Here is a 22,048-nt window from a genome sequence, read left to right as displayed (position 1 = left end):
AGAACAGTACGACACACCGGCCACTGTTTTCTCGGCTCAATCGGACTTCCGGCATTGTGGCTTTCCCTAAAACTAAACTAAAACTGCTCCAGATGCGAGTCAGCTTCCCAGTGTCCCTAATGGAGTGTCCCCAGCTTCAAAACAAAAATCCTCACTGGCCTTACCATTGTTGGGGGTCTGATGGTGGTGATAATGAGGGAAGGGCTTGTGCTGAGCTTGGACCTGATGCTTCTCCAATGTGGGTGGGGGAGGAGGAGGGGGCGGAGAGGTGCCTGTTCCCTTCATCCCCGGAGATAGGAGTGGACCTGACACCCTGGAGGACACACATACACATATGTTGTCTTCCAATATCAATCCATCATGTCAGGACTTAAAACGTGTCATCACTTCCCAAACGGACCTCCAGGGCAGGCTCGCTCACCGCAAAGGAGGAGGCGTGTGGAAACTTTGGGGCTCCCCGAAAACACACGCTGCGTTTAAAGTCAGCAAACACTTGACTAAGTTTGCATTGGAGAGAAATGTCGCAAGATACGTGTGAATGAGCGGATTTAAAATCGGCCTTATTCTAACCCAAACAAAAAGTGAAGTAGAGAATTTCTGCCCAGCTCAATGCTAACAAATGATGCAAAACATCAGAGATGAGTTAGTTGCAGTCTTAAATCCCTTTACGCAACAAAATGAGGCCAAAAACGGTGGCGCAACACATGCAAACAGTTAACAAGACTCACAGGCGTAAATTCTTCAATAAAATGTTCTGATCCTGATTCTGACACTGATGTGCGCCAAGCACCTTGCCGCGTGTCCGGGTGAGCTTGTGCAGAACCGTTCGGCCCCCCACACGACACCGACCACGTCTGCGCTGTGTCACTGGCCCTTCGACATGCATGTTGTCATTGAAAAACACACCAAATGGTGTTTATCCAAGCCATAGCGGTAAAGTATTTACCGCAAAGGGAATATGAAAGTAGTGGAATGACATCATGGGTTTTCTTTCGGAGGTGGTAAAGGAATGTAAAGCCTGTTTATTTTTGTATATTTTTTGTATATTTTTCTTAACGTTGTTAACGCGATTTTTACATTAGATATAATGGCCGATCGAGTAAATGAGCAACAATCGAAGCGGCGTTGCCAACACATGATTTATTCCTCATTTACGTTAGCTGAAGCGGACTGCTTGAGGATTTTATTGGGCCTAAAAAAAAATACCGGTATATAAAACTCATCCTTGAGGAGCACTTTTTTTTTATTGTCCTTATTTCTGATGCTTCATAAACTTGTGTGGAATACTTGTGAAATTCAGTGGACTTTAAATTCAAGGTCATGTAAGAGTAATGATGGAAACAGGGCCACCTATTAGAATAAAATAAAGCTTTTTTGTTACTTATAAGAGCCGGTGTCCATCTTTTTAAATGTCATTCGCCTGCTCATAAATTCGTATAATTCAGAGCGTCGTAGTGTGATGACGTCACGTGACTTCTCGCGGACAATTACGTGATTTTATCATCGGGCGGGAAAATCAAGCCGGAAGTGACAATATGGAAGCGTGAGGGAATCGTCGACAGGTTTGTTCCTAGCTTTAAATTTACATTTACTTCATGTTTATTTACTTTATTTATGCTTGGCGCTTAATGTATGTGAAATGTCATCTTGTAGGAGACTACCGTGTGCCCAAAATGGGGAAAAAGTTCATTTTGAGGAGAGACAATTAGCGGAATAGGTAAGTCCAGATAGTTGGTTCTCCTACATTCATTCGTATGGAGTGAGATTTTTTTCCTGCCTTTTTGTATGAAAGTTGCTTAATTTGCTATAACTTGTATTCATTCCTATTCAGCATTGCTATACGGACATGTGAGTATTTTTTTACATGTAGTTCAGCAGTGCTATATTTAAAAGAATTCTTTTGGTACTTCTTTACAGGCTACAGGCTTTGATGGTGACCTAAAAGAACAGGCTGAAAGCCTAAAAAAAACGGGGATTTTTTCCCCCCCCTGAAAATCACAAATTACATCTCCCCTGGTGTGCAGGTAGGGGGCTCTTTGAAGCCCACAAAATCTTTTTCCCTTTTTCTATGGAACACAAACATGCTAAGCTGATTTGTAGATAACATTTTAAAAAGGGAAAAAAGGTAAGTCTGTGTGTAAAAACAAAATAAACAATATGTTCAAACATACTTGTGACTACACTTGATTGTATTTACCAGTCAAAAATGTTTACTCCATGTCATCAGTTCCACACCACAAACTGAAAGCTGCCCTCTAATAGAACAATAAAGAAATTGACTAATCAGGCTTTAAAAGCGACTTTGAATTTGACACATTGGGTCCGCTTGCACCCAATGAGCGAGCGTTGCCCCCCACCCCTTGACCCGCTGTCAGCACCAAGTCAGGAAACAGTTCCTCTCTTCATATTTTGACAAGCCGCCTCTATGTGCAGCTAAAGTGAATGAGATGCTAATCGTTACCAGCTGCCTGGAGACGGTCGCCACCCTCGTCCTGCTCGCGTGTGGCTGGCAGCCGAAATCGGGCTGGCAGGGAAGAGGGCCATCTTTCATGTGCCGCATGAACTTATCTCCAACGAGCATTGGTGGACTTGGCTTCAGCCCACCCAAGGCTCGTTGGGTGAGGCCTAAAGTTGGAGGCGGAGTCAAACGTTGGCACAGAAGTCGTGGGCGCCTTCGTCTTCTGCTGCCATTTGTTGTCTCCGATAATTTTAAATGAGAGTTTACAAACTAGTGGAAAGATTGTTTTTTTTTTTTGTTTTTTTTTCAAAAAAGCAAACAAATGGTCCAGTGAGGTTACTTCCTGCTGCTGTAAAAACCAAAAGTGACCACTGCTAAAAATTATTTTTGGACTGGAGAAGGAAAGACAGACGGATAGAAAGTTCCAAAGTTTTTCGCCTTCACAGTAGGAGCTCTACTGTGGCGGTTTGCCACTCTAATTCAATTAGCCGGCGTCACTCACGGCGACGCTATCAATACGCTGGGCGCTAATATTTGCGGAGGGGCTGTAATATCAACAGGCGCCAGTCAACGACGACATTCAGGGGCTCATCCAGCTCCGTGCACCGCAAAGCCATTTCCATCGACATCGTGCGATATTAGCGGCGGGCGGCAAAGTGACACCAAGCGCGCTGAGTGTAAATGCTCCGTTTGAGTTTGGGTAAACACATTTAAGCTATGAGGTCAGAGGGCGCCACGCAGCGGCTTGATCATTTTCTCCAAATGTTTCATGTCCCGCTAAGCCGTTTGGGAAAAACAAGTGCGCCGCTTCTGTTGACTTTGGCGGTCGGCGTAAAAGTTCTATCTGTCGTTGGAGCAATGCAAAAAAAAATAATAATAATAATAATTCAAATGAGGGTTTCGAGCAAGGGTTAAAGTTCCAATTCATGCTCTTGAGTCAAAATTCAAATGATGCTTTTAAGACAGGGTTACAGTTTCAGGCAAATCACCTGATCCAATAGAAATGGTTCTTTTCTGCAAGATCAGCAAAAATTCCATTTGTAACAAGCCCAATCAGATTTCAAACCATTGTATTTCCCGTCCGTCACCCCCCCCTCTGTGATGCGTCGATTGATGAGCGAACGGCGCTGCTTGCTTGTTTGTTCTCAAAGGCAGCAAATGAGGCGGAAATGACCCGTTGGTACGAACTCATTGCGCTATCAGCGTTCTTTGGCACGCCGTCCCGAGCGCTTGCCGAGTGGCCGTCCTCGGAGGGGAACTCTAATCCTGATGTAAGCCTGTTTAACGAAAGCAGAACCCAAAATCCCACCTTGCCGCCCTCCCGTGCAGTTTGCTCTCATTAACGCACGAATCCCTCCCAGCACGGAGAACTTTGCTCATCGCTTCGAGGCTCCTGGGGGATTTTGCGAACGCCGTGTCGGGCGCCAGAAATAGAGCAAGTGATGTGTCACTACGACCTCGCCGTGACCAGCGCCCGTGGGGGGCGGGCAGGCGGACTCGTTTCCAGGAAGAAGGGCCGAACGGGGCCGAGAGGTTGATTTCCCCCAGTACGTGCTATGGGTGGAAAACAAGCGAGAGACTCTGCGGGACAAAGTTGTGACCTTCATAATATTATCGGTGTGATTCATCTATTTATCAAGTCCGAGGAGAATCTCTTGTACAATCATCAAGACGCTCTTGGGACGCTCACCTTCTACACTACTCGGCTCCGCTTTTCATTTTTTTGACGGTAGTGACAAAATATCCTCACCCGTCTCTGTTGCCGTCCAAGGTGGCCATGGGCGAAAGATGGCGCGGGCTGTTGAGGTCCGGCTCCAGGCAGTGGTGTCGCGAGGGCAGGTCGGCGGCGGTTGCGCTGGCGGCGGCGGGGGGCGAGAGAAGCTCGGCGCTGTGGTGGTGGTGGTGGGGCGTGCCGGCGTACAAACCTTGAAAGACAAACACGACTAATTGGTCAAACGTGCCAAACATCTGATGGCGACCAGCCTTTGATTTTGACAACCGCCGTCCAATCACATGAAATGTTTTTTTTTTCTTTTTCTGAGCAGTTTGTAATTGAAAGTAGATTTTTTTTTTTTTTTTTTTTTGCCGCAGTCGCCGCGGGGGCTCATCTTTCAGCTGCTTGTAGTTAATACTGCATAATGAGTTAAAATGTTGCATGTGCTCCAACAGCAGAACATTTGAAAGGAAGAGCAGGCTTTTCTCTTGTTGAAAAAATATTCAATTGCATTAGTAAGTCACAGTTGTTCTTTGAAAAAGATGAACAATATCTTCTTGAACATGTTGTGAAATAATCTATTATTAAATAATCTTTCTAGATTATAACACAGATGCTAGTCGTTAGCTCTTGTGGAGTTTCGCATCGTTCGTTAGCGTTAAACTAAGCGCGAGTCTCTTTTCGTTTAGTTAATCAACAAACTTCCACTGGCGGTTGAAACATCTTTTTGACCTTTTATTATCTGGGGTGTGCCCATTTACACCAGCTCCACTTTGTTCCATTCGGATTCACATCAAGAGCAAACGTGACTCACGCTTTCAATGAGAGCGATGCGTCTGCCCCCTGTTCATGGGCGAGACTTACGAGAAGCCGGCTTGAGTTCTACGCAGCAGATGTAACGTGAACTCAATTTTTTTTTTTTTTTTTTTTTTTTTTTTTTAAACACAAGTACTCCCCCTTGTGTGCGAGTACTTGTTCCACCTGTGCCAGCCAGCACGCGGCTTTGGTGGCTCCTCAGGGAGATTTCTGCGCAACATCCAGTAAGAGAGCAGCCAAAAGTCCTTTTGGACGTGCAAGACATGTCGAGCGTACGCGCTTGTCAACGGTGTGCCGAGTTCCAGCAACAATAAGAAGGCGCACCGGGGATGCTGGACGGCGTACAGGCGGAAAAACAAGGACAGATGTGTCCGGAAAGGCGGGAGGGAGGCCTGCGCGGGCATCGTCGCTCGTTGTCTTGAATATCTTCAAAACGTCTTTGTCGTAATCCGATGTGGCATTGACGCCGGCTGATGGAAAAACGAACGGCCGCGTGACGAGGAATAAACGTTTCCCCTGGCGTGCGCGTTGAATAAGACGCATTCGAATGACGCAATGCAAACAAAAGGAGGCTGGCTCGCTTGTCACAGCGTACGAAGAGTGAAAATGTAAATAACCCCGAATGCACCCGCACTTTGGCCTTTTCAAAAACGTCACGCTCACGTTGTCATACAGCCAGAACTCTGACATTAATTTTTGGCATCGACAGCGTGGTTTAGCGTCGTTGAAAAATGTGGATTGACAGTGAATCACGTTTTGGCGCTGAAAGAGATTGCGTTGAAAAATTAAATGCAAACCAGGTGTCAAAGTTGAGTTCTGCAGATTTAAAAACTAGCCATTAAAACGATGATAAGCAAGGGCAAGGATATCGTAGATCATAAAACCGAACATTTAAGAAGAGTATTATTTACTATTTTTGAAATTGTTCCAACAATATCAAAGACCTAAAGGTTGAGCTATTCTCTCCTTTCAGGAGCTAAAGACTTCCTGAGTGCATTTCCCAACTCCCAGAAAACAATCGAATGGCTCCAGCTCGCACAGCAGAACTAAAAATAATTCCTGCGTGCAGCAGCAATGAGCAGTGTCGTTCACAATTGTCTTAAAACGATCTTGGCTCGCCGACTTTACTGGCCATTTGTATACTGGCTCCGAGCGTGATCTTGGCTATCGCTGACACCAGACTTCAACAACAACCAAAACGGTTGGATGCTCAGCTACGATAGTAATTTAATTCCAGCACAGTCAGTAAATGTTAGCGTCCGACCTGTAAAGACGTCTTGGCTCAGCCCTGGGGAGCAGCCCTCCTTGTTGCCGTACAGAAGTTGAGTCTGAGCGGAGGTCTGCAGGTGCTGCATGGACAGACAGTCACTCAGCACGTCCTGCTCCAGGTGAGGACACGGACGGAGCTGGAAAATGAGACTTAAATCAGCACAGGTGGCAAAAATACTCTCAATTTTAGTTTTGGTTTTCCCTCAATTCATTTGTATTGTCAAATCTGTTGAATGTAACTAATAAAAAGTAACTTAGTTACTTTTAAAATCAGCAGTATTGGGTAATTGAGTTAAGTCATCAGTAAAGTTATTTTGACAATTGTAGCTACACTGATTTTGATTTTGATTGACCCTTTTGTGGCGCCCCCTGGAGGGCACGGTACACTTAAAACCGAAAAATACAAATCTCAGAAAGTCAGTGAGTAGCGGGATGAGTGCAGTTTGACACGCTGTCATAAAAATTGTATATTATTTGAGGTACCGGGGGAGTTCGACTTTGTGTTTTTCGGCCGCAAGACATGCAAACGGCTGCAAATGTGTGCTTGATTTGCGTTCTTTCATGTGCGCTGCCATATTCCATGTTGTTCTCATTGTCGGCGAGAGCCCACAAGCAAACAAGCAGTCTATACTTTGAGCCAATACTATAAACAAATATTGTTTGTAAAGTCTCGTGTGTGCTGTAAAGGCCGCATTGTTGGAAGCCAGCTAATAAAACACACAATCAGCGAGTACGCTACAGGAGAGCGTTCTCACGACAGTTCAGCAGGATTTTCTAACGTCACGTCAGTGGTACAAAGCGGATTTATCATTTACCAGAGTTAGGAAAGGAACCACACAGGCCTTGTTTGAATTTGCTAAACGAAATAAATATTTAGAGTCAAAACTGTATAAACAAGTTGTGATTGTATTGTAATGCAGGGAAGTCCTCCTCCTCGACACCAATTACCAATTTCCTTTTAGTCTGGGCTTTGGCACCATCTTGTGGCAGCTTAGATTGTTATTGAATGAGCACAAACAATGTGAAATGATGAATTTGGATATACATGTTAAATGCCCATGTATTCGGAATATGGAAGAGATGAGAACCCAGGATTCAAACCCGGAACCTCGGAGTTAAGAGGCAGATGTTCTAACCGCGCCACAGTGCTGTATTGTCAATTTTTTTTTTTCTCTGAACTTGTGATGTTAACTCGAGCCGATATGTTTCAAATGAGTCAAATGTGGCGCGGTCGTACTTGAAGTCAATCAGCAGGAATACAGAACACGACAAGGTCAGCTTCGGAGATGTTTTCATTCATCGTCCTCATTCCAAGCCGCCCAGTCAGGCGAGTGCGTCAATCATCTTTGTTCCAACCTGGTGGCTTTTTTTTTGTTTTGTTTTTCCTCCCCCTTCCGCTAGCAAGATCATACTGCCACATATTCAACCGCCAACATCCTCGTGTTGATTTCGCACCCCAAACGTGTACACAAGCGCCGGCTCCTCCCCGAGAAGCATTTATCACACGTAATTGCCGCGGCCCTTTCCGCCCCGTGGCGGCACTCCAAAAAAGGCTCGCTCCAAAATCGCAGTTAAGAGCGCTTGTGTTTGACATTTGTCCGTAACATCTGGGCCACGCGGGGATGGCGCATTACGGCTTCTTAACAACGCTACGAGCGCACATGTGTTTCCCTTTTTACGAGGCCGCAGCCAACGGAACACATCACGCGGCCTGCCGCTATCCACAACAATGAGTCCATTCTCTCTTATTTACTCATTTCCAGTCAGGGAGAAGAATGAGCCTTTGACCGTGAGCACAATGAGTTGCGCTCCGACCTGATCCATTGTGGTGAAAATGAAAGCCAGGCCGGAGCCAAAGCCAAATTACTCCAACTAAACTGTGATAATGTGCAAAATGCAATGTTTGACTTGTGTAAGGTTACGCGGCTGGGCTGGCAATCTACTGGAAATTACTTGGCGTGGGCAAACTTTGAGGCTCCGTATTTAATTTTTCTTAAAAACAATGGATGAGGTTTAAAAGTGTCAAAATGTCTGGAAATGTATCATCGTTGCATCATATTACCTGTAGATAACAAAATGATAGATAATTCAGCTTCGTAACGGCGCAAAATGGCAACAGATTTGTTTCGCAAACTCAAAATATTCATAGTTTAAAAAAATATTGTGCTAGTGTAGATGCCTCAACACTGTTCTCAAGTACTATTAAAAATGAAAATATCGACTTACCTTTCTACGCACCTGCTGCTCTTTGGCCGAGTGGATCTTGACGTGCTTACGCAGCGAGCTGGGGTCGGTGTAGCGCTTGGTGCAACCGGGGATCTGACACGCGTATGGTTTCTGGAAGGCAGCGCGCAGGATTTCCGTTTAGACAGAGGGCGGAATAAAGCGGGACGCCGATGCGATCAAAGTTGGAGGAAATGTGAGATCAGAAGGCAAGTCAGAGGTAAAGTTGAAGTCTTACCTCCCAGCTGAGAAGGGAGACGGGAAATGGGAAGGGAAAGCGAGAAGAGAAAATGGACAAGACAATTTATTATAAAACAACAGCCAGTGCAAGTTCATTAGCATGAGCAACATCATCTTATTCATTCATTTTGTGGTTAACATATTTATATTCATAAAAGCGCAAAGTGTCTTTCCTATTTCTTATAGGTGAACTCACAAAGTCAAAAATGAATGAATCAAACGCAAATTTTTGTAAGCAGATAACTAAAAAAAAAACTGTCCTTACAATCTATATTGATTTTCAATCTATGCAGCCGATTGCGGTATTGCAAGTGAAAAGTTGGAGTTTCCGAATCAATTTGTGTCCGGCTCATTAGCTAAGCAAATATAGCATGTCGTACGGCGACCCCGGCTAGCCCCCCCCTCCCTTCCCTCTTTCGGAACATAAGATGCCTATTAAAGTGTAAGTTGATCCCGGTCTTTATTAGCGCTGCGTGCCCGAACGTTGACGGCCTCTGTAAATAAGCCCGTTTTGTTTTCGCAAGGCGCTTCCAGTGCCACTCATCTGGGCCGTGTTTGTTTTGCAGCTCGCCGTGGCGCGGCGCCTCCAGTCACCAAAATCAAGCGTGACTTCTGTGTAGAATAAATATCATTAAAGTTTAAAAATCATTTTCCCCTCAAGTGCTCTTGGCAGAGCGGACCTTTAGCGGGGTGTTAATGTGAAGCCGTAAGCAGCGCCCGCCCACATTAGCGCCATCATTTGTCCTACTTGTGGAAAGAGCGGCCGGTGGGAAACTTGACTGATATAATAACACAAGGCTACATTCAATATTGTGCCTATGCTGAGACTGTGCAGTGTGGCTTTTCTCTACAGATGGACACAAAGGGAAATGGAGATAAAATACAAAAAAAATAAAATTGAGTTTTTCAAATGTAATTGAAGCAATCTGGAAACGTAAAAGTCCGATCAAATTTGCATGTCTTTAGCGTCTTGATCTCGGAAATATAAAAACAAAATCATAAATAAAAAGTGATATAGTTAACCCCAGGGATGTGTACTAGGCCCACTTGCAGTTGTTGGAAATAGAGAGGCCATATTTAATCGCTCGAGATCCATAAAGTTGTAAACAAACCCGAATGTAAAAACCAGGAAGTTGAAATTGAAAAACAACTGCACTGAAAACAATCAAAGTAGTGTCCCTGATTATAGACTGACATTCATACTATAAACTAAAAAAACCCAACATCCAAATAAAAAAAGCCTATCACGTCATGTTTTTGAGTGCCAATGCATCTTTCCTACAGCGCCAACAGTTATTTTCAATGCCAAAACTTAATGCGTTCGGTACTTAGTGTTCTGGCTCCATCCGAGCCAACCTGTAAACGCCAATGAAAATAAACATAATACACTCAGGTGAGTGTCACTCAATGAAGTTGGACTCACATTTTTTTGTTTTTTTTTGTGTGATTTTTCGATCTTTTTTTGAATTTCTCTCACACTTGTTCTAAAACGCTTGAGAGAAAATCGAGCCACGCGGCTGCGGACACTTGTTACATTTCTGACCGTGTCCAGGTGAGTGCGCTGGTGCTTGGCTCGGTCGCTGGAGTTGCTGAAAGCTTTCTGGCAGCCGGGGTGCTGGCACAGGTACGGCTTCTCCCCCGTGTGGCTCCTCAGGTGGATCTTCAAGTTCTCCAGACGTGAAAACGCTTTGTTGCAGCCCTCAAACTGCAGAGAGGACAAGCATGGCGATTACAACATTATTTAGAGTCCCACCGATGTGGATTTTTTTGAGGGAGATGCCGATTCCGACGGGTCCACCATTTGACTAATTACAATACTTTGTCCTTTTAAAATTTAACTTCGCAACAGACAGAAAAAAAAACACAAAAATTAATCTTTATTAAATTTTAGCATTTTTTTTTCAGAGGGAGGGAATGTTTAAAAAAAATCTTCCAATTTATATATACAGTCACTGTACTGTATAAAAATCAAATACCGCATTGATGGGGGTGGGTGTTAATAAGCCCCATCATCCCACCCCTATGTGCACCCCTGGTACCACACTGAGATTAAATAGTCTGTAAACACAAATGTAAAAATCCGTTCTATGACTGACAGGTGATCAAAGCATGGTGTTCTAGCCTCCAGCTTCTCCGTGACCCTGAACGGGAGACACAAAATGGATGACTCCTTTCCATGACTTCCCTGATCACTCCAACATCTGTGCAAGTTCAAATATCCCAGCACTGCCGCCTTGGGAAAGGGAGTGCCGTTGTGGAAACACGGGTGGTACGATTACAAATCGATTTTCCCGTTGGCCCGTAGACGTCCACTTGATGAAATGCGCTGTGACTTTGAAGACGGGGCATGCGGCTAAGTGGCAGTTAGTGGAAAGCGGAGCGCGCTTAATGGGCTGTAATGCATAGCATGAGCCCAGCACTCACCCGGCGCCAATGGCACATTAGACGGACAAGTGACAGTGGCTGTAAACAAGCTCGTATCCGAGCCCGCTCGTCCCATTCGAAGCCGAGCACTCAGCCGATGAAGACCACAGATTTGTTAACACATAAAAGATTTGGGGGGGGGGGGGGGATGCTTCTCGTGTATCCGAGACCAACAAAGTGAGCACTTGTGGGTTCAATGTTACTTATTGACACATAAAACACAGCCCGATGAGAAATTAAGAGACACATTGGCCGGCTTAATCGTTACAGAAACTTGTCAGTCGTAACCTGGTAGCTTGTAGAAAGTTGTGAAAGTGGAAAAACGATAACAGTAAGTCCACTGCCATCATCAGATCCAAGTTTGTGATCCTGTTATTTAAATTTTTTGGGGAGGGTGTCTAAGACAAACTTATTAACGATTGTTGAACATTTTAGTATTTAAATACCGGTTTGATTTGTTTCATGTGTCAATTTCATTTGATCTTCATTTCCCCTGGGTGGGTCTTGGATGCCCTTGATAAATGGGAGCTCAAATTGTTGCTCTGCATCAGCTAAACGTATTCCAGATCAGGTTGCAGCTAAGGAGAGAGTGACAGCGTCGGTCGAAGCGTCCCGGCGCTCATCTCCGCTTGTCTTCATTCACTCACACAACACGCAGGCTGAACGTTCTATTCAGCAAGGCTCCATTTAATATCGGCGAAACCCAAAGCCGTCATGGCAGAGGCAGTTCGGGTGTCCGCCACAGATCTGTCGCCGCTTTCTGAATTGGCCCCTGCACTCGACTGTAGTGGCGACGCAGCGTTTGTGTTTTGCCTTCTTCTGTGGTTTGCGACTGAAATTGAGCATAAAATGCATAATGACATCCATTGTGCAACTCCACCGCCAAAAAAAGTAAAAAAAAAGCTGCAAAAATGCTGTTAAACCAATATTAAACATTTCAACAGTGCTTGTTTTGTTGAAAGTGTTAAAACTAAACCAATGAGTTGTTTTATGGGAATACAGTAAATTTAGAGGGTGAGGTAACTCAATGGCATTTTTATTAACGTCATCAAACAGATTCATTGAATTGTTATCATGAGGAACAATGAGGTTTAAAAAAAAAAAAAAAAAAAAAAAAAACAGCTTCAGGTTTCAGCGGAGACTGGAAGAGTCACAGAAAGGCATAAAAGTTGACGAATGTTGACATTTTACTCTGGCCGATCGGCAGCCGTCTAGCTAAACTCAGAGATACGCGCATAAATCAACAAACGTTAACGTGAAAGACCAGCAAAAGTCCACAGTAAACATTTTGAGGAGTTCACACACTGTGGAAACGTATGTTTCAACACTCTCGCGTGTCATGTCATTCAGAGGCGGGAAAGGGTGTGAAAGTCAAATGCAAATCTTAGCAGAGAACATCGACACCACTTTAGATGGATCATCGAGTCAAATACGAAAACAGTCTGCACTTATTGCTCTGGCAAATGTGTGTATTTAAGTGTGTGTGTGAGGGGGGGGGGGTAAGGGGTGATCAGAGTTTCAATACTTTCTTGTGTGCAAAACAAATGTGGGGCTAAATTATTTCTTCTTTATTACGTTTACTTTTGGCTTTGTTTGAAAAATTTGCAATTGCTCCTGTATGGCTAAAAAAAAAAATCATTGAAAAAACATTGTAGAAAGTTGCTGATGCATTAAATTTCCACTGGACTGACCAGTCGCTAACAATGAACCAAAAAAAGTCTCAAAAGGATCCAAAACCACAATGAATGCTAAATGTCACTGCGCTTTTTTGGACTAAACTGCAAATTGCAGCTAAGTGATGGACACGTTCCATAAACACCCAAACGTGGTGACATGAGATTAATCTTTGCCGTGGATATTATCTGTGAAAACAGCTTAGACGGCTCTAATCATTCAAATTGCTTCAAACATGTTTACTTTTCCTCTCCGAGACCTCCGGCTGAGGTAAACCGACAGATAACCGCACAAGCGGAGGCACTCCATCTCAATCGTGTGTGTGTGTGAAGGGGGGGGGGGTCAATCGCTCCGTAAACATTGGGGATGACAGCCGGGTCTTGATAGGGCGGACAGGCAGCTGATCACAACAAGCAGACAAACTGGTGGCGATGGCCTGAGGCCTCGATGGGAAATGACTCCTGACTGGCAAGGGGGAAGGCCAAACAGTGTCGAGCCAGGCCGGCTAAAAGGGAGTAGTGTCAGCGCCCGTGTAGCAGCTCATTAGAAACCCGCAGCGGATGGGAACAAACCGGCCATTATCGCGTCTGCTAGCATGTCGGACGGCTAACTGTCTTTACATGTCCCCGCTAACGGCAGAGAAAAGAAATCAAAAAGGAATGAACGAGGAAGTGATGCAAACGAATAAAAACAAAGATGGACGCCAATAGTTCAAAAGTAACTCGTGAAAAATTCCAATCTATTTTGAGCATTGACGTTAGGTACATTTTTTTTTAGCTAATAGCTGAGTATAGCCCTTTATGGATGTAAACGCACAAGTATAAAAAAAAAGTTCACCAAAGTTCAATTAACTGTTCATTTTCGGTCTGCTTCGGATTGTTCCATTTTGGCAGTCGTACTAACGACACCCTTCTCTGTGCTGTGTCAAATTCACAAGACGTTATTTGCACTTGATCTGGACTTTGAATTTGTCTCGTATTGCTCACTCCTTTGATTGGCCGCGCCGTACAGGATGTCCTTGAGCTCGCCTCGTAATTGTAGATGAGAACTCTGACTAATGACTCTGAGATGTGATGGAAGTGCGCGAGGCTGTTAACTGGCATAAAATTCACCATTACTCATGTTGCGAGGCCCCGCCGCCCTCGAAATGGAAAGGGTCCTGAAAAATCTCAACGAGCTCAGCAATCAGCTTTCCGCTGTGATTAGTTTTACCCTTCAGCTCCGATCTGCCCTCTTTCCAAGCTTGACAGACACGATGAAGGGCCGCCATGGCGGGCGCCAAAAAAAACAGCGGCCAAATAAAAAGTCGGAAAGTGCCGACCCTGGAAAGCAGTTCGTAGAACCAAAGTACGAAAACAGGACTCTGCCTAACGGAGTTGCGTCGATCGCAAGGTGTCTTTCTCTGCGAGGGAAAACCCGCCGATCTGTTTCGGCAGATGGGGAGCAACATGTGCGTTTAATCTGCCCGCTTCCAAATGCCCCGTGGCCGCTGCAGCAAAGAGCCCAAAACACGAAAATGGATGAAATTATATCCACATGATTCAATGAGACAGCGAAAGGGAGGCCGGGTTCTCATGCGCTTCGTCAGGATAGCAAATCAAACGCAGCTTGGCCAAAACATTCGCATGACATCGTTTACACATATCACTTCCAGCGCCGGACTTTGACCATTTGAATCGAAATGACACTCCGCCTCCGTAGAATATTCCAAACGTGCACTTGTTGCGTAAAGTATACCATCATTTTCCAGACTATTATTATTCTAGACTACTAAAATGAAAGGATGCTAGGTGTGGCTTACCGGATGCGCACGGACGAGGAATTGAGTGAGAGCCCGGACGATAATTTGGTGCGAGGAAGCATTCATGTAAATGACTCCAGAAATTGTGCTTAACAGCCAGTTTGCGCCCATGCCTGAATCATCCGGGGGCCCCTTTAGAAACCATTTGGATGGCACAACAGGAAGCGCTCATGATAATGAGCCAGGCCAGCTTGAGCTCTCCTTTTTGCCTGAGCCGGCGAGTAATCGAGTAAGATTTGCTTTGATAAGCAAAAAAAAAAAATAATAATAATAATCACCAAACGTGTACGCCGACACGCTTGCAAAGGCTACATGGAAGCACTTAAGCGGTCGTGATGCGGAGGCCTTCCTTCAAATGTCGACCAGCCCTGCATCACATTAGAGCACTAAAATGTGATTTCCTCCCAAGCTGAGGTTTCCCGGTTTGCGGGGTTGAGGCAAAAAAAAAAAAAAAAAAGGGGTCATAGAAAAGCAAACGTCTCGTGCCTCGGTGACGTTTTCAAATGTCCGTCCAAGTCTCGGGCTGCATGCGCAATATTGAATTTTCCCCACCGCTTGTTCGGGGGTCTTCACGTTCGGGGGTCAACTTTCTAATGGCGTCCATATGAGGGCTTGTCAGGGAGAGAGTTACGACTGTCACAGAATTGATATTCTCAAAGGAGCCCAATTAAGTTCATTTCCCGCTCAGGACTTTGATTTACACGCCGAGCTCACGTTTGTCTTATATTGGCCCCGTATGTCGGCCCTCGGTTCATCCGGTGTGTGATAGGAGCACGTTTCAGTTACAACATCCATGGTGATGTTGATGTTTATTTATAACCACACCAAACGATCACATCCATGGCAAAATAATATTTCCATCGGCTTTTTATTTCTCCGAGTGCCATCCTCGCCGAGGAACCGTATCCACGTTTAACGGCCTAATTGGAGTGCAACACAATGCCTCCGCTGCCACTTTAGCGAGAGAACGGCCATTAATTATGCACCCCTTGACGAAATCCAAACCTGCCGCCAAAATGACGGAGCGGGGCAAATGAAAACAAGTGAACAAGATCGGATGTTCCCGGCAGTCGCCGCGGGAGCTGCGGCCTTCCGCCCCAGCATCTTCTCGCTTTCTCATCCTCGCTCGGCCCGATTCACTGCCGCTATTTTTAACACGTCCGCTTTACGACTCTTTTGTGAGCCTCGACAGCGCCTAATCCGATATAATTCAATGTGATGACTGGTTTGCGCTCGGTCGTATTCTTTAAGTTGGATCTTCACCAACATCTCCACCACACCATTCTGCACTCCAGCTATTTTCTTTCCGACAGGCATTTTTTTAATATTCATCACAATGCTTTTGGTGATGATTTGCTTTGTCTTTTTTTAATGACGAACATTAACATCCATAACTACTGTTGAAAGGTTGTTCTGTTATTTTCTCTTTCACAAATATTAAACCAGTCACTCAATACACGACAGCATCTCATTTTGCGGCGGTGGAGACGTTGGCTTCTTCGGGCATGGCCACAACTCTGGAAAGATGCCTCTGCTTTGACATTAAACCCTGACATTAACCATCCACGCTCCCCTAACAACAACCAAAAAAAAGCCAAACAGTGAAACCGCAGCATGTATACACAAACTCCAAAGTACATTTCCAGAAGCTCTTTTTTTGTTCATTGTGGAAGTGTTAGGAAAGTATTTGAATACTTGTCATGACGGTGTGATTTAAAATATGGTACAAAGTTTCTCTCACCTATGACAGTCGACTGCTCGGGAGTCAGATCGACAAGGGCTAAGGTTGAACTTCAACTTGAGTCTTTGTATGACCAAACAAATAGGACTGCAATCCCATTGTTCATGTAGAAACATGAAAATAAATCACAAGGAAGAACTGAGCCAGCTGTACAAAAGCTCACGTCTATAATAACACACACTCTTGTCTTGCGCGACAACAAATAAACATTGCAGAAGCTCCACTACTTGCCAAGCTAAATACTTCTGTGCCAGAAGCTTTAGACAGCAAACATGCCAGTAAAATGAAACAACAGGTCAGCGTGGCGTTGAGTTGACATAAGGGGGGGGGGGGCGCACTTATGCAAACCCCTGGAGACGCACCAGGCCTCAAAGCGACAGCCAGAGAAATGCGGTGAAACTAAGATGCCACAATACCCTTTTTAGTTTTGTACCACTATGTAGTCGTCGGCGTGCCAACCTTGAGTATTTTTCACAGAGGCGGCAAAAGTAGTACTGATACTACTTAACCGTTAAACAAGTCCAAAATGAAAGCAAGACAAGCAAAAAGTAAAACGATTCTGAGCTCAGCATCAAAACTTTAGCATAAGGAATTTTCCCTCCAAAAAGCTAGCTAGCGTGTATTCATGCTACCATGCTATCAAAACATGTTCCGGTAGCTTTGCTAACCTAAAAATGCTACATCAGCTGATAACAAGGGAAAAATATATCGACTTTACAGCGTTAAATTCACAAAAAACGTCAATATTCATTCCTTATCGCTGCGCCTCTTTAGCATTTGAATGACTTTCCCCCGAGTCCACTATTGGCGACACATAGCCGAGCGGCAATTTATCAAGGCGTGTATGACGCGACAAATCACGGGGCTCATTTCTGTGCATGATTCTCTCCTTAATTCAATCATCTCATTCCCGCTCCATGTTTCAGTGCCAAATTTGTTTAAAAACAAAAATCGAGTCTTGTTCCGATCCAATCCACCATCTCGCCGATGGCAACGGTTCCCGCGTTCCACTCGTCACAGTTAATCTTCACTTTTCATATTCATGAATTATTTCCCTCAATTCTTTTTCCCCTCGGAGGCCAGAGCACAACATTTGTCCGTTAGTGTGACGGTAAATTATAATTTAATATCCAACAAATAATTTTTTATTTCCTGGCGTTTCTTTCAGTCGTGCATTGGCAAAGCTAAATTGCTTGGCGCTGCTTCAATATCAGATCCAAATGAGAGTTAAGAGGTGTCACTGTCTGACTAAGGCCGATTAAATGAAGAAAAAAAAATAAAGAATACAGTACAGATGTTTTCTTTTCTCTTTTTTTAACTTTTGACCTAATAACAGAACCCTGGCCAAACTTTTCTCTGCTAAACCAAGTCCAAAGCGGAACAAATGTGACCAAACATAAAACATGTTTTGAAAGCGAGAGGGCTCGCAGGTGATTGCGTCAGCCTCCGGGCGGGGGATCTTGCTCTTAAAATGGGGAAATCGCAATATAAATCATGACTTTATATACTCTGCCCTTAAATGGCCCACTGATAAAATTGTCTCCCTTCTTCGAAAATACTACAATGTTAATATTTGTATGCAGTTAAACTTTATTTACATTCATCTTCCACACTGAAATTGATTTCAGTTTTTTTTTTTGTTGTTTGTCTTTAAATATTGAGCAAATGAATTAGCTGCCTCATGATCCAAGCAACTCAATTAAACATTTTTATTTTTCACTTGTGTCTACTTCATCTGATGACGTTTAAAATGAGTAAAAAGTGAGAGTACTTTGACCTCATCTAATTCTGGATGTTGTCTTAAGACTCAACTGGCCATATTTGGAATTTCTTTTTCAAATTCTTCCTGCCCTGTCTGTAAAAAACATTCAAGTTGAGCGCTCAACATCCGGCCTAATGCTTGAAAAATGTTGTAAAAGCCGCATTCAGCGCACGCCTAATCGCTTGTCATAGACGATGCCCGATGAGTCGCCCGCATATTCTTTGGGATGACATCACCCGGAATATAATGCGTCGAGTGTTTATTTAAGCTTTCGCATCTTCTCTTAAACATTGAAATTAACCTCGACATATGAACCGTAGCACCCCGTGTGTGCGTAATTTTAACTTGACACTTTAAACACGCGTCTCTTTGCTACGTTGGGCAGCCGTTGGCCTCTGGTGTTTATTTTGCGCAGAAGCGTCGTGTCACGTGGAGCCTACCGGCTGCACTTTGAGCCGCTGTATGACAAACCAAGTAGGCAACGAAAATACTCATGAGAAGTGAAAATAAATCTGTTGTATCGGCACAATTTAAAATCTGATTTTAAATTTAATTTCAGTCATTATAATTGCCAATTTTCCTTTATTATTTCCATAGTTTAATATTTTAATTTGATTATAAATATTATTTATTTTATTATATTTTATTAGTTTAATATTTTATTTTAATATTATTTTGGTAATATTAAGATCACGTATCATCCTACAGGTTAATATTTTGCAAGCACTGCTGGGGGAAAAAAAATAGAAATAAACCACAAAATCCATGATGACATACAGTCCAAGAGTCAACAAGGGTGCTAAAGACAAGTCCTAAAAGAGGTCCGTCAGCCATCTCCTTGTTGCTACGTCAATCGAGACCCCCCAAAAACACACGCACACGCCTTCATATCTCCAATGTATTAGTAAACTGATCTGGCTCAGTAGAAAGGTTAAACTGATTACACTTTTGGATCGGACACAATTATGACACAATCTTTGCGTAATGTATAAGAGGTCCGAGAGCGGGGACTGCGGCTCTTCAGGTTTCAGACACGAGGCGGTGATTAAATGCGGAGGAAATAGGCAAACTCCAAATATTGCATTCCACGTAAATGTAATTAGGGCGTACAGCGTATAGAAAATCCTGCACGCTTTGATACCTGCGTACAAGGTTGGAAGCAAAGTAGCTGGAGTGCTTTGACCTTGTGGATTTTAAATTGGAGAAGTGCACAATATTTTACATTGAATTAACTATGTTATGCATATACATACATAAAGTATATAATACATATATATGTAAATATAATATATAATACACACACAGATGCATATAAATCTACATAAAATGAAATATGAATTGAAAAAAAATTACTAGTGTTTTGAGGTGGTGGAAGAGAGGCGGGGGGGGGGGGGGGGGGTCCTGGAAGGATGCAAAGTGTTGGATGACATGAGTGCAAAAGATTGACTGAGAACCATTTTGCCCTGACATGAACTTGGCTCCGATCTTCTCAATGAGGAAAAACTAGCAAGATCCCGTTTTTTGTTTGCCAGCAGTTTCATCACACTATTGTCACACAGGGACAGTGTTGTGTTACTTTTTAGCATGACAACCAGTGGGAGGAAACGACAAGGGGGATTGAGGATGAAATGTTTGTTTGCGTAGATAGTAAATTACACCGATTTAGCTACCTGTTGAAATCATTTGGCAAGCAGATGTCTGGCCAAGATCATTCTGGAATTGTCGAAAAGGGGGCGGCACATGACCTTCATACGGAGAAGTCCACCTCCGCCAAGTATACAGCCTTGATTAGGTGCTTTGAGGTTCGCGTGCCAATTGATCAGAGAATAACAGTGGACCCAGAATTGACCCCTGTGGTACCCCACCCCACGTGTGATATTCCTTCTGCTGGATGCAGAACATAAAGTTCACAGCATTCCTTCAAATAATATGTCATTAAAATTGCATTATTTGGGGTTGAGTGATTTGTTGATTAACACCGGTCATTTAAAAGACATGTTACTCAACTGTAAAACGGAATGAGTGAGATGAGAGAGCAACAATTTACTGGGTTACATTTGGGGAAACCACCATTTGAACACGGAACACTTTTACCTCGAGCCAAAATGAAAAAAAAACAGTCGAATGAGGCGTTTAAACTGAACCCGAGCCCAAACTGTCCGAGTAAAATATTATCATTGCGTCCCATCGTCTGTCATCCTGTACTTTTGTTTTAGAAAATGCAAAGTTGAAGTAATTGTAAAAACAGCTGCTTTGCTGATCTCATTTCCATGGCCAGAAACCACCAAACAAATCCATCATCGCTTACCACAGCGTTCCCTAATAACGCTCAAAGCACCTTGTTTCATTTGAACAAATTACCGACAAGGCAAATAAAGTACGCACGCTGTCAATAAAGTCTATTTCACATCATGCGGTTTAAGATATATATTTTTTTTAGGGGTTCTGGGAGCTCTACAGAAGAACAATATCAGTCTGGGACAAAGTTAGGGCTACTCTCACTGGATCTCTTTTTAATATTTATGCAGACATGAAGGGGTGGGTGGAAAAAAATGCAATAACTTAAAAACAACAAGTGAATTAGGCATGAAACACAACAGGATATTGCAAAGAGATTAGGTTGTTTCCTCCTCGCCAGCGTGTCCCTCGTTGCACCGCACAACAGCCCACGGCCGTCTTTAATTGGAGCCCCAACATGACTCCGACAAACTTTCTCGACAGGAGTGTAGCGTAGCAGCAAAATATGCTCAAATGAATCAAATGGAGAATATGGAAAATATTATTCTTTAACTTGAACCTGCCAATTATTTTTATGGCAAAGAAAATGTTTCTCGACAGTTTTATTGCGCATTTAGATGTTTGTTAAAAGTGAAGAAATAAAAGAACAATGTCCGTACGAGGCCAAAAACGGTCGCGAGCGATTGCAACTATAGCGCAGCGGCCAGTCTGCCTTATTTGCGGTTATTTACGGTCGCTTGCAAGATTGTCAGCGGATTCCGCTCGCTTTTTCTCATTTGTCATCCAGAAACGATGTCACGAGTCCCAAACTTTATGGAAGGAGCCTTACAATTATTTTCCTTCTCCAAACGGAATCTCTTAAAATATTTGCCGTCTACAAATGGCGACAGGCTCGAGCGGGGGTCTGACATGAATTGCGCCCCACAATAATGACGACTTTTCCTGCCATAAGTCGACAATTCAGAGAGAGAGAGAGAGAGAGAGACGTTTGAAAATGTTTAAAGGGAAGCATGGTGTGTTATATTTGGACGTGTGGAGACGTAGTACGCTTCACAAGGGTCCAATGGAATCTGCTGCTGGAAAGATAATAAAGGAGATCAGTTCTTTTTTTTTTTCCACTCTCTGTCCGAATGTCTGATCTATTTCCTCTGTAACAACTGCTCACATTCTTGAATGTCTTTGACCATTTTATGACCAAACACACAAAGGTAGGCGGCAGCACTAAAATATATTTTCAAGAGTCAACATAAGGACTTTGAGACTTCTCTGACCGAAAAATATGAGCTTTTCCATAGAATCTAATTGGATTAAGTCAATGGAATGCAGACTAGAAATGAACTGCAATCAGACCATGTACATGCAAACGTGTCAACTTGTTGATGGGGTGAGCATTTGGTTGACCTTCACTTAGCAAATATATGTATTTAAGTTGGGGCACTTGGTAGATCCCTCCTGCGTAACTGACAGAAAGTAGATTAGACAGTTTAGACCAAGTAATACTAGGTCTAAATTGTGGCGCAGGTGGATTTGATCCAGGCCGATTTTGCGTTTTTCTGATTATGTATGATGGGTGTCATCGTATTTTAATTATATATATGATTTTGGAGAGCATCGAACCTCTCATAAACATCAATTCAAAGTCGAGTCTTTCAACCATTTTAGCAAAGTACCGCCCAAGTTCTAAAATT

At 43.5% G+C, this 22,048-nt stretch overlaps 1 protein-coding gene across 1 annotated transcript in view; it reads right to left on the bottom strand.

Moving 5' to 3' along the window:
• glis1b (GLIS family zinc finger 1b) overlaps positions 1-22,048 on the bottom strand; it is a 29,807-nt gene that overhangs the window by 1,664 nt on the left and 6,095 nt on the right. The window contains exons 5-9 of the mRNA XM_085928561.1: positions 10,264-10,425; positions 8,484-8,594; positions 6,253-6,394; positions 4,209-4,383; positions 165-313 (exon numbers count right to left, since the gene is read on the bottom strand). Of these exons, the coding sequence (XP_085784687.1) occupies positions 165-313; positions 4,209-4,383; positions 6,253-6,394; positions 8,484-8,594; positions 10,264-10,425 (739 nt within the window). The remainder of the gene's footprint in view (positions 1-164; positions 314-4,208; positions 4,384-6,252; positions 6,395-8,483; positions 8,595-10,263; positions 10,426-22,048) is intronic.

This window comes from Syngnathus leptorhynchus, chromosome 13 (genome assembly GCF_054491065.1).
Source record: "Syngnathus leptorhynchus isolate UIUO chromosome 13, UIUO_Slep, whole genome shotgun sequence".
Classification (NCBI taxonomy): Eukaryota; Metazoa; Chordata; class Actinopteri; order Syngnathiformes; family Syngnathidae; genus Syngnathus; species Syngnathus leptorhynchus.
Note: the sequence above shows the minus strand (reverse complement) of the source record. Positions and strands in the feature narration are given on the sequence as shown.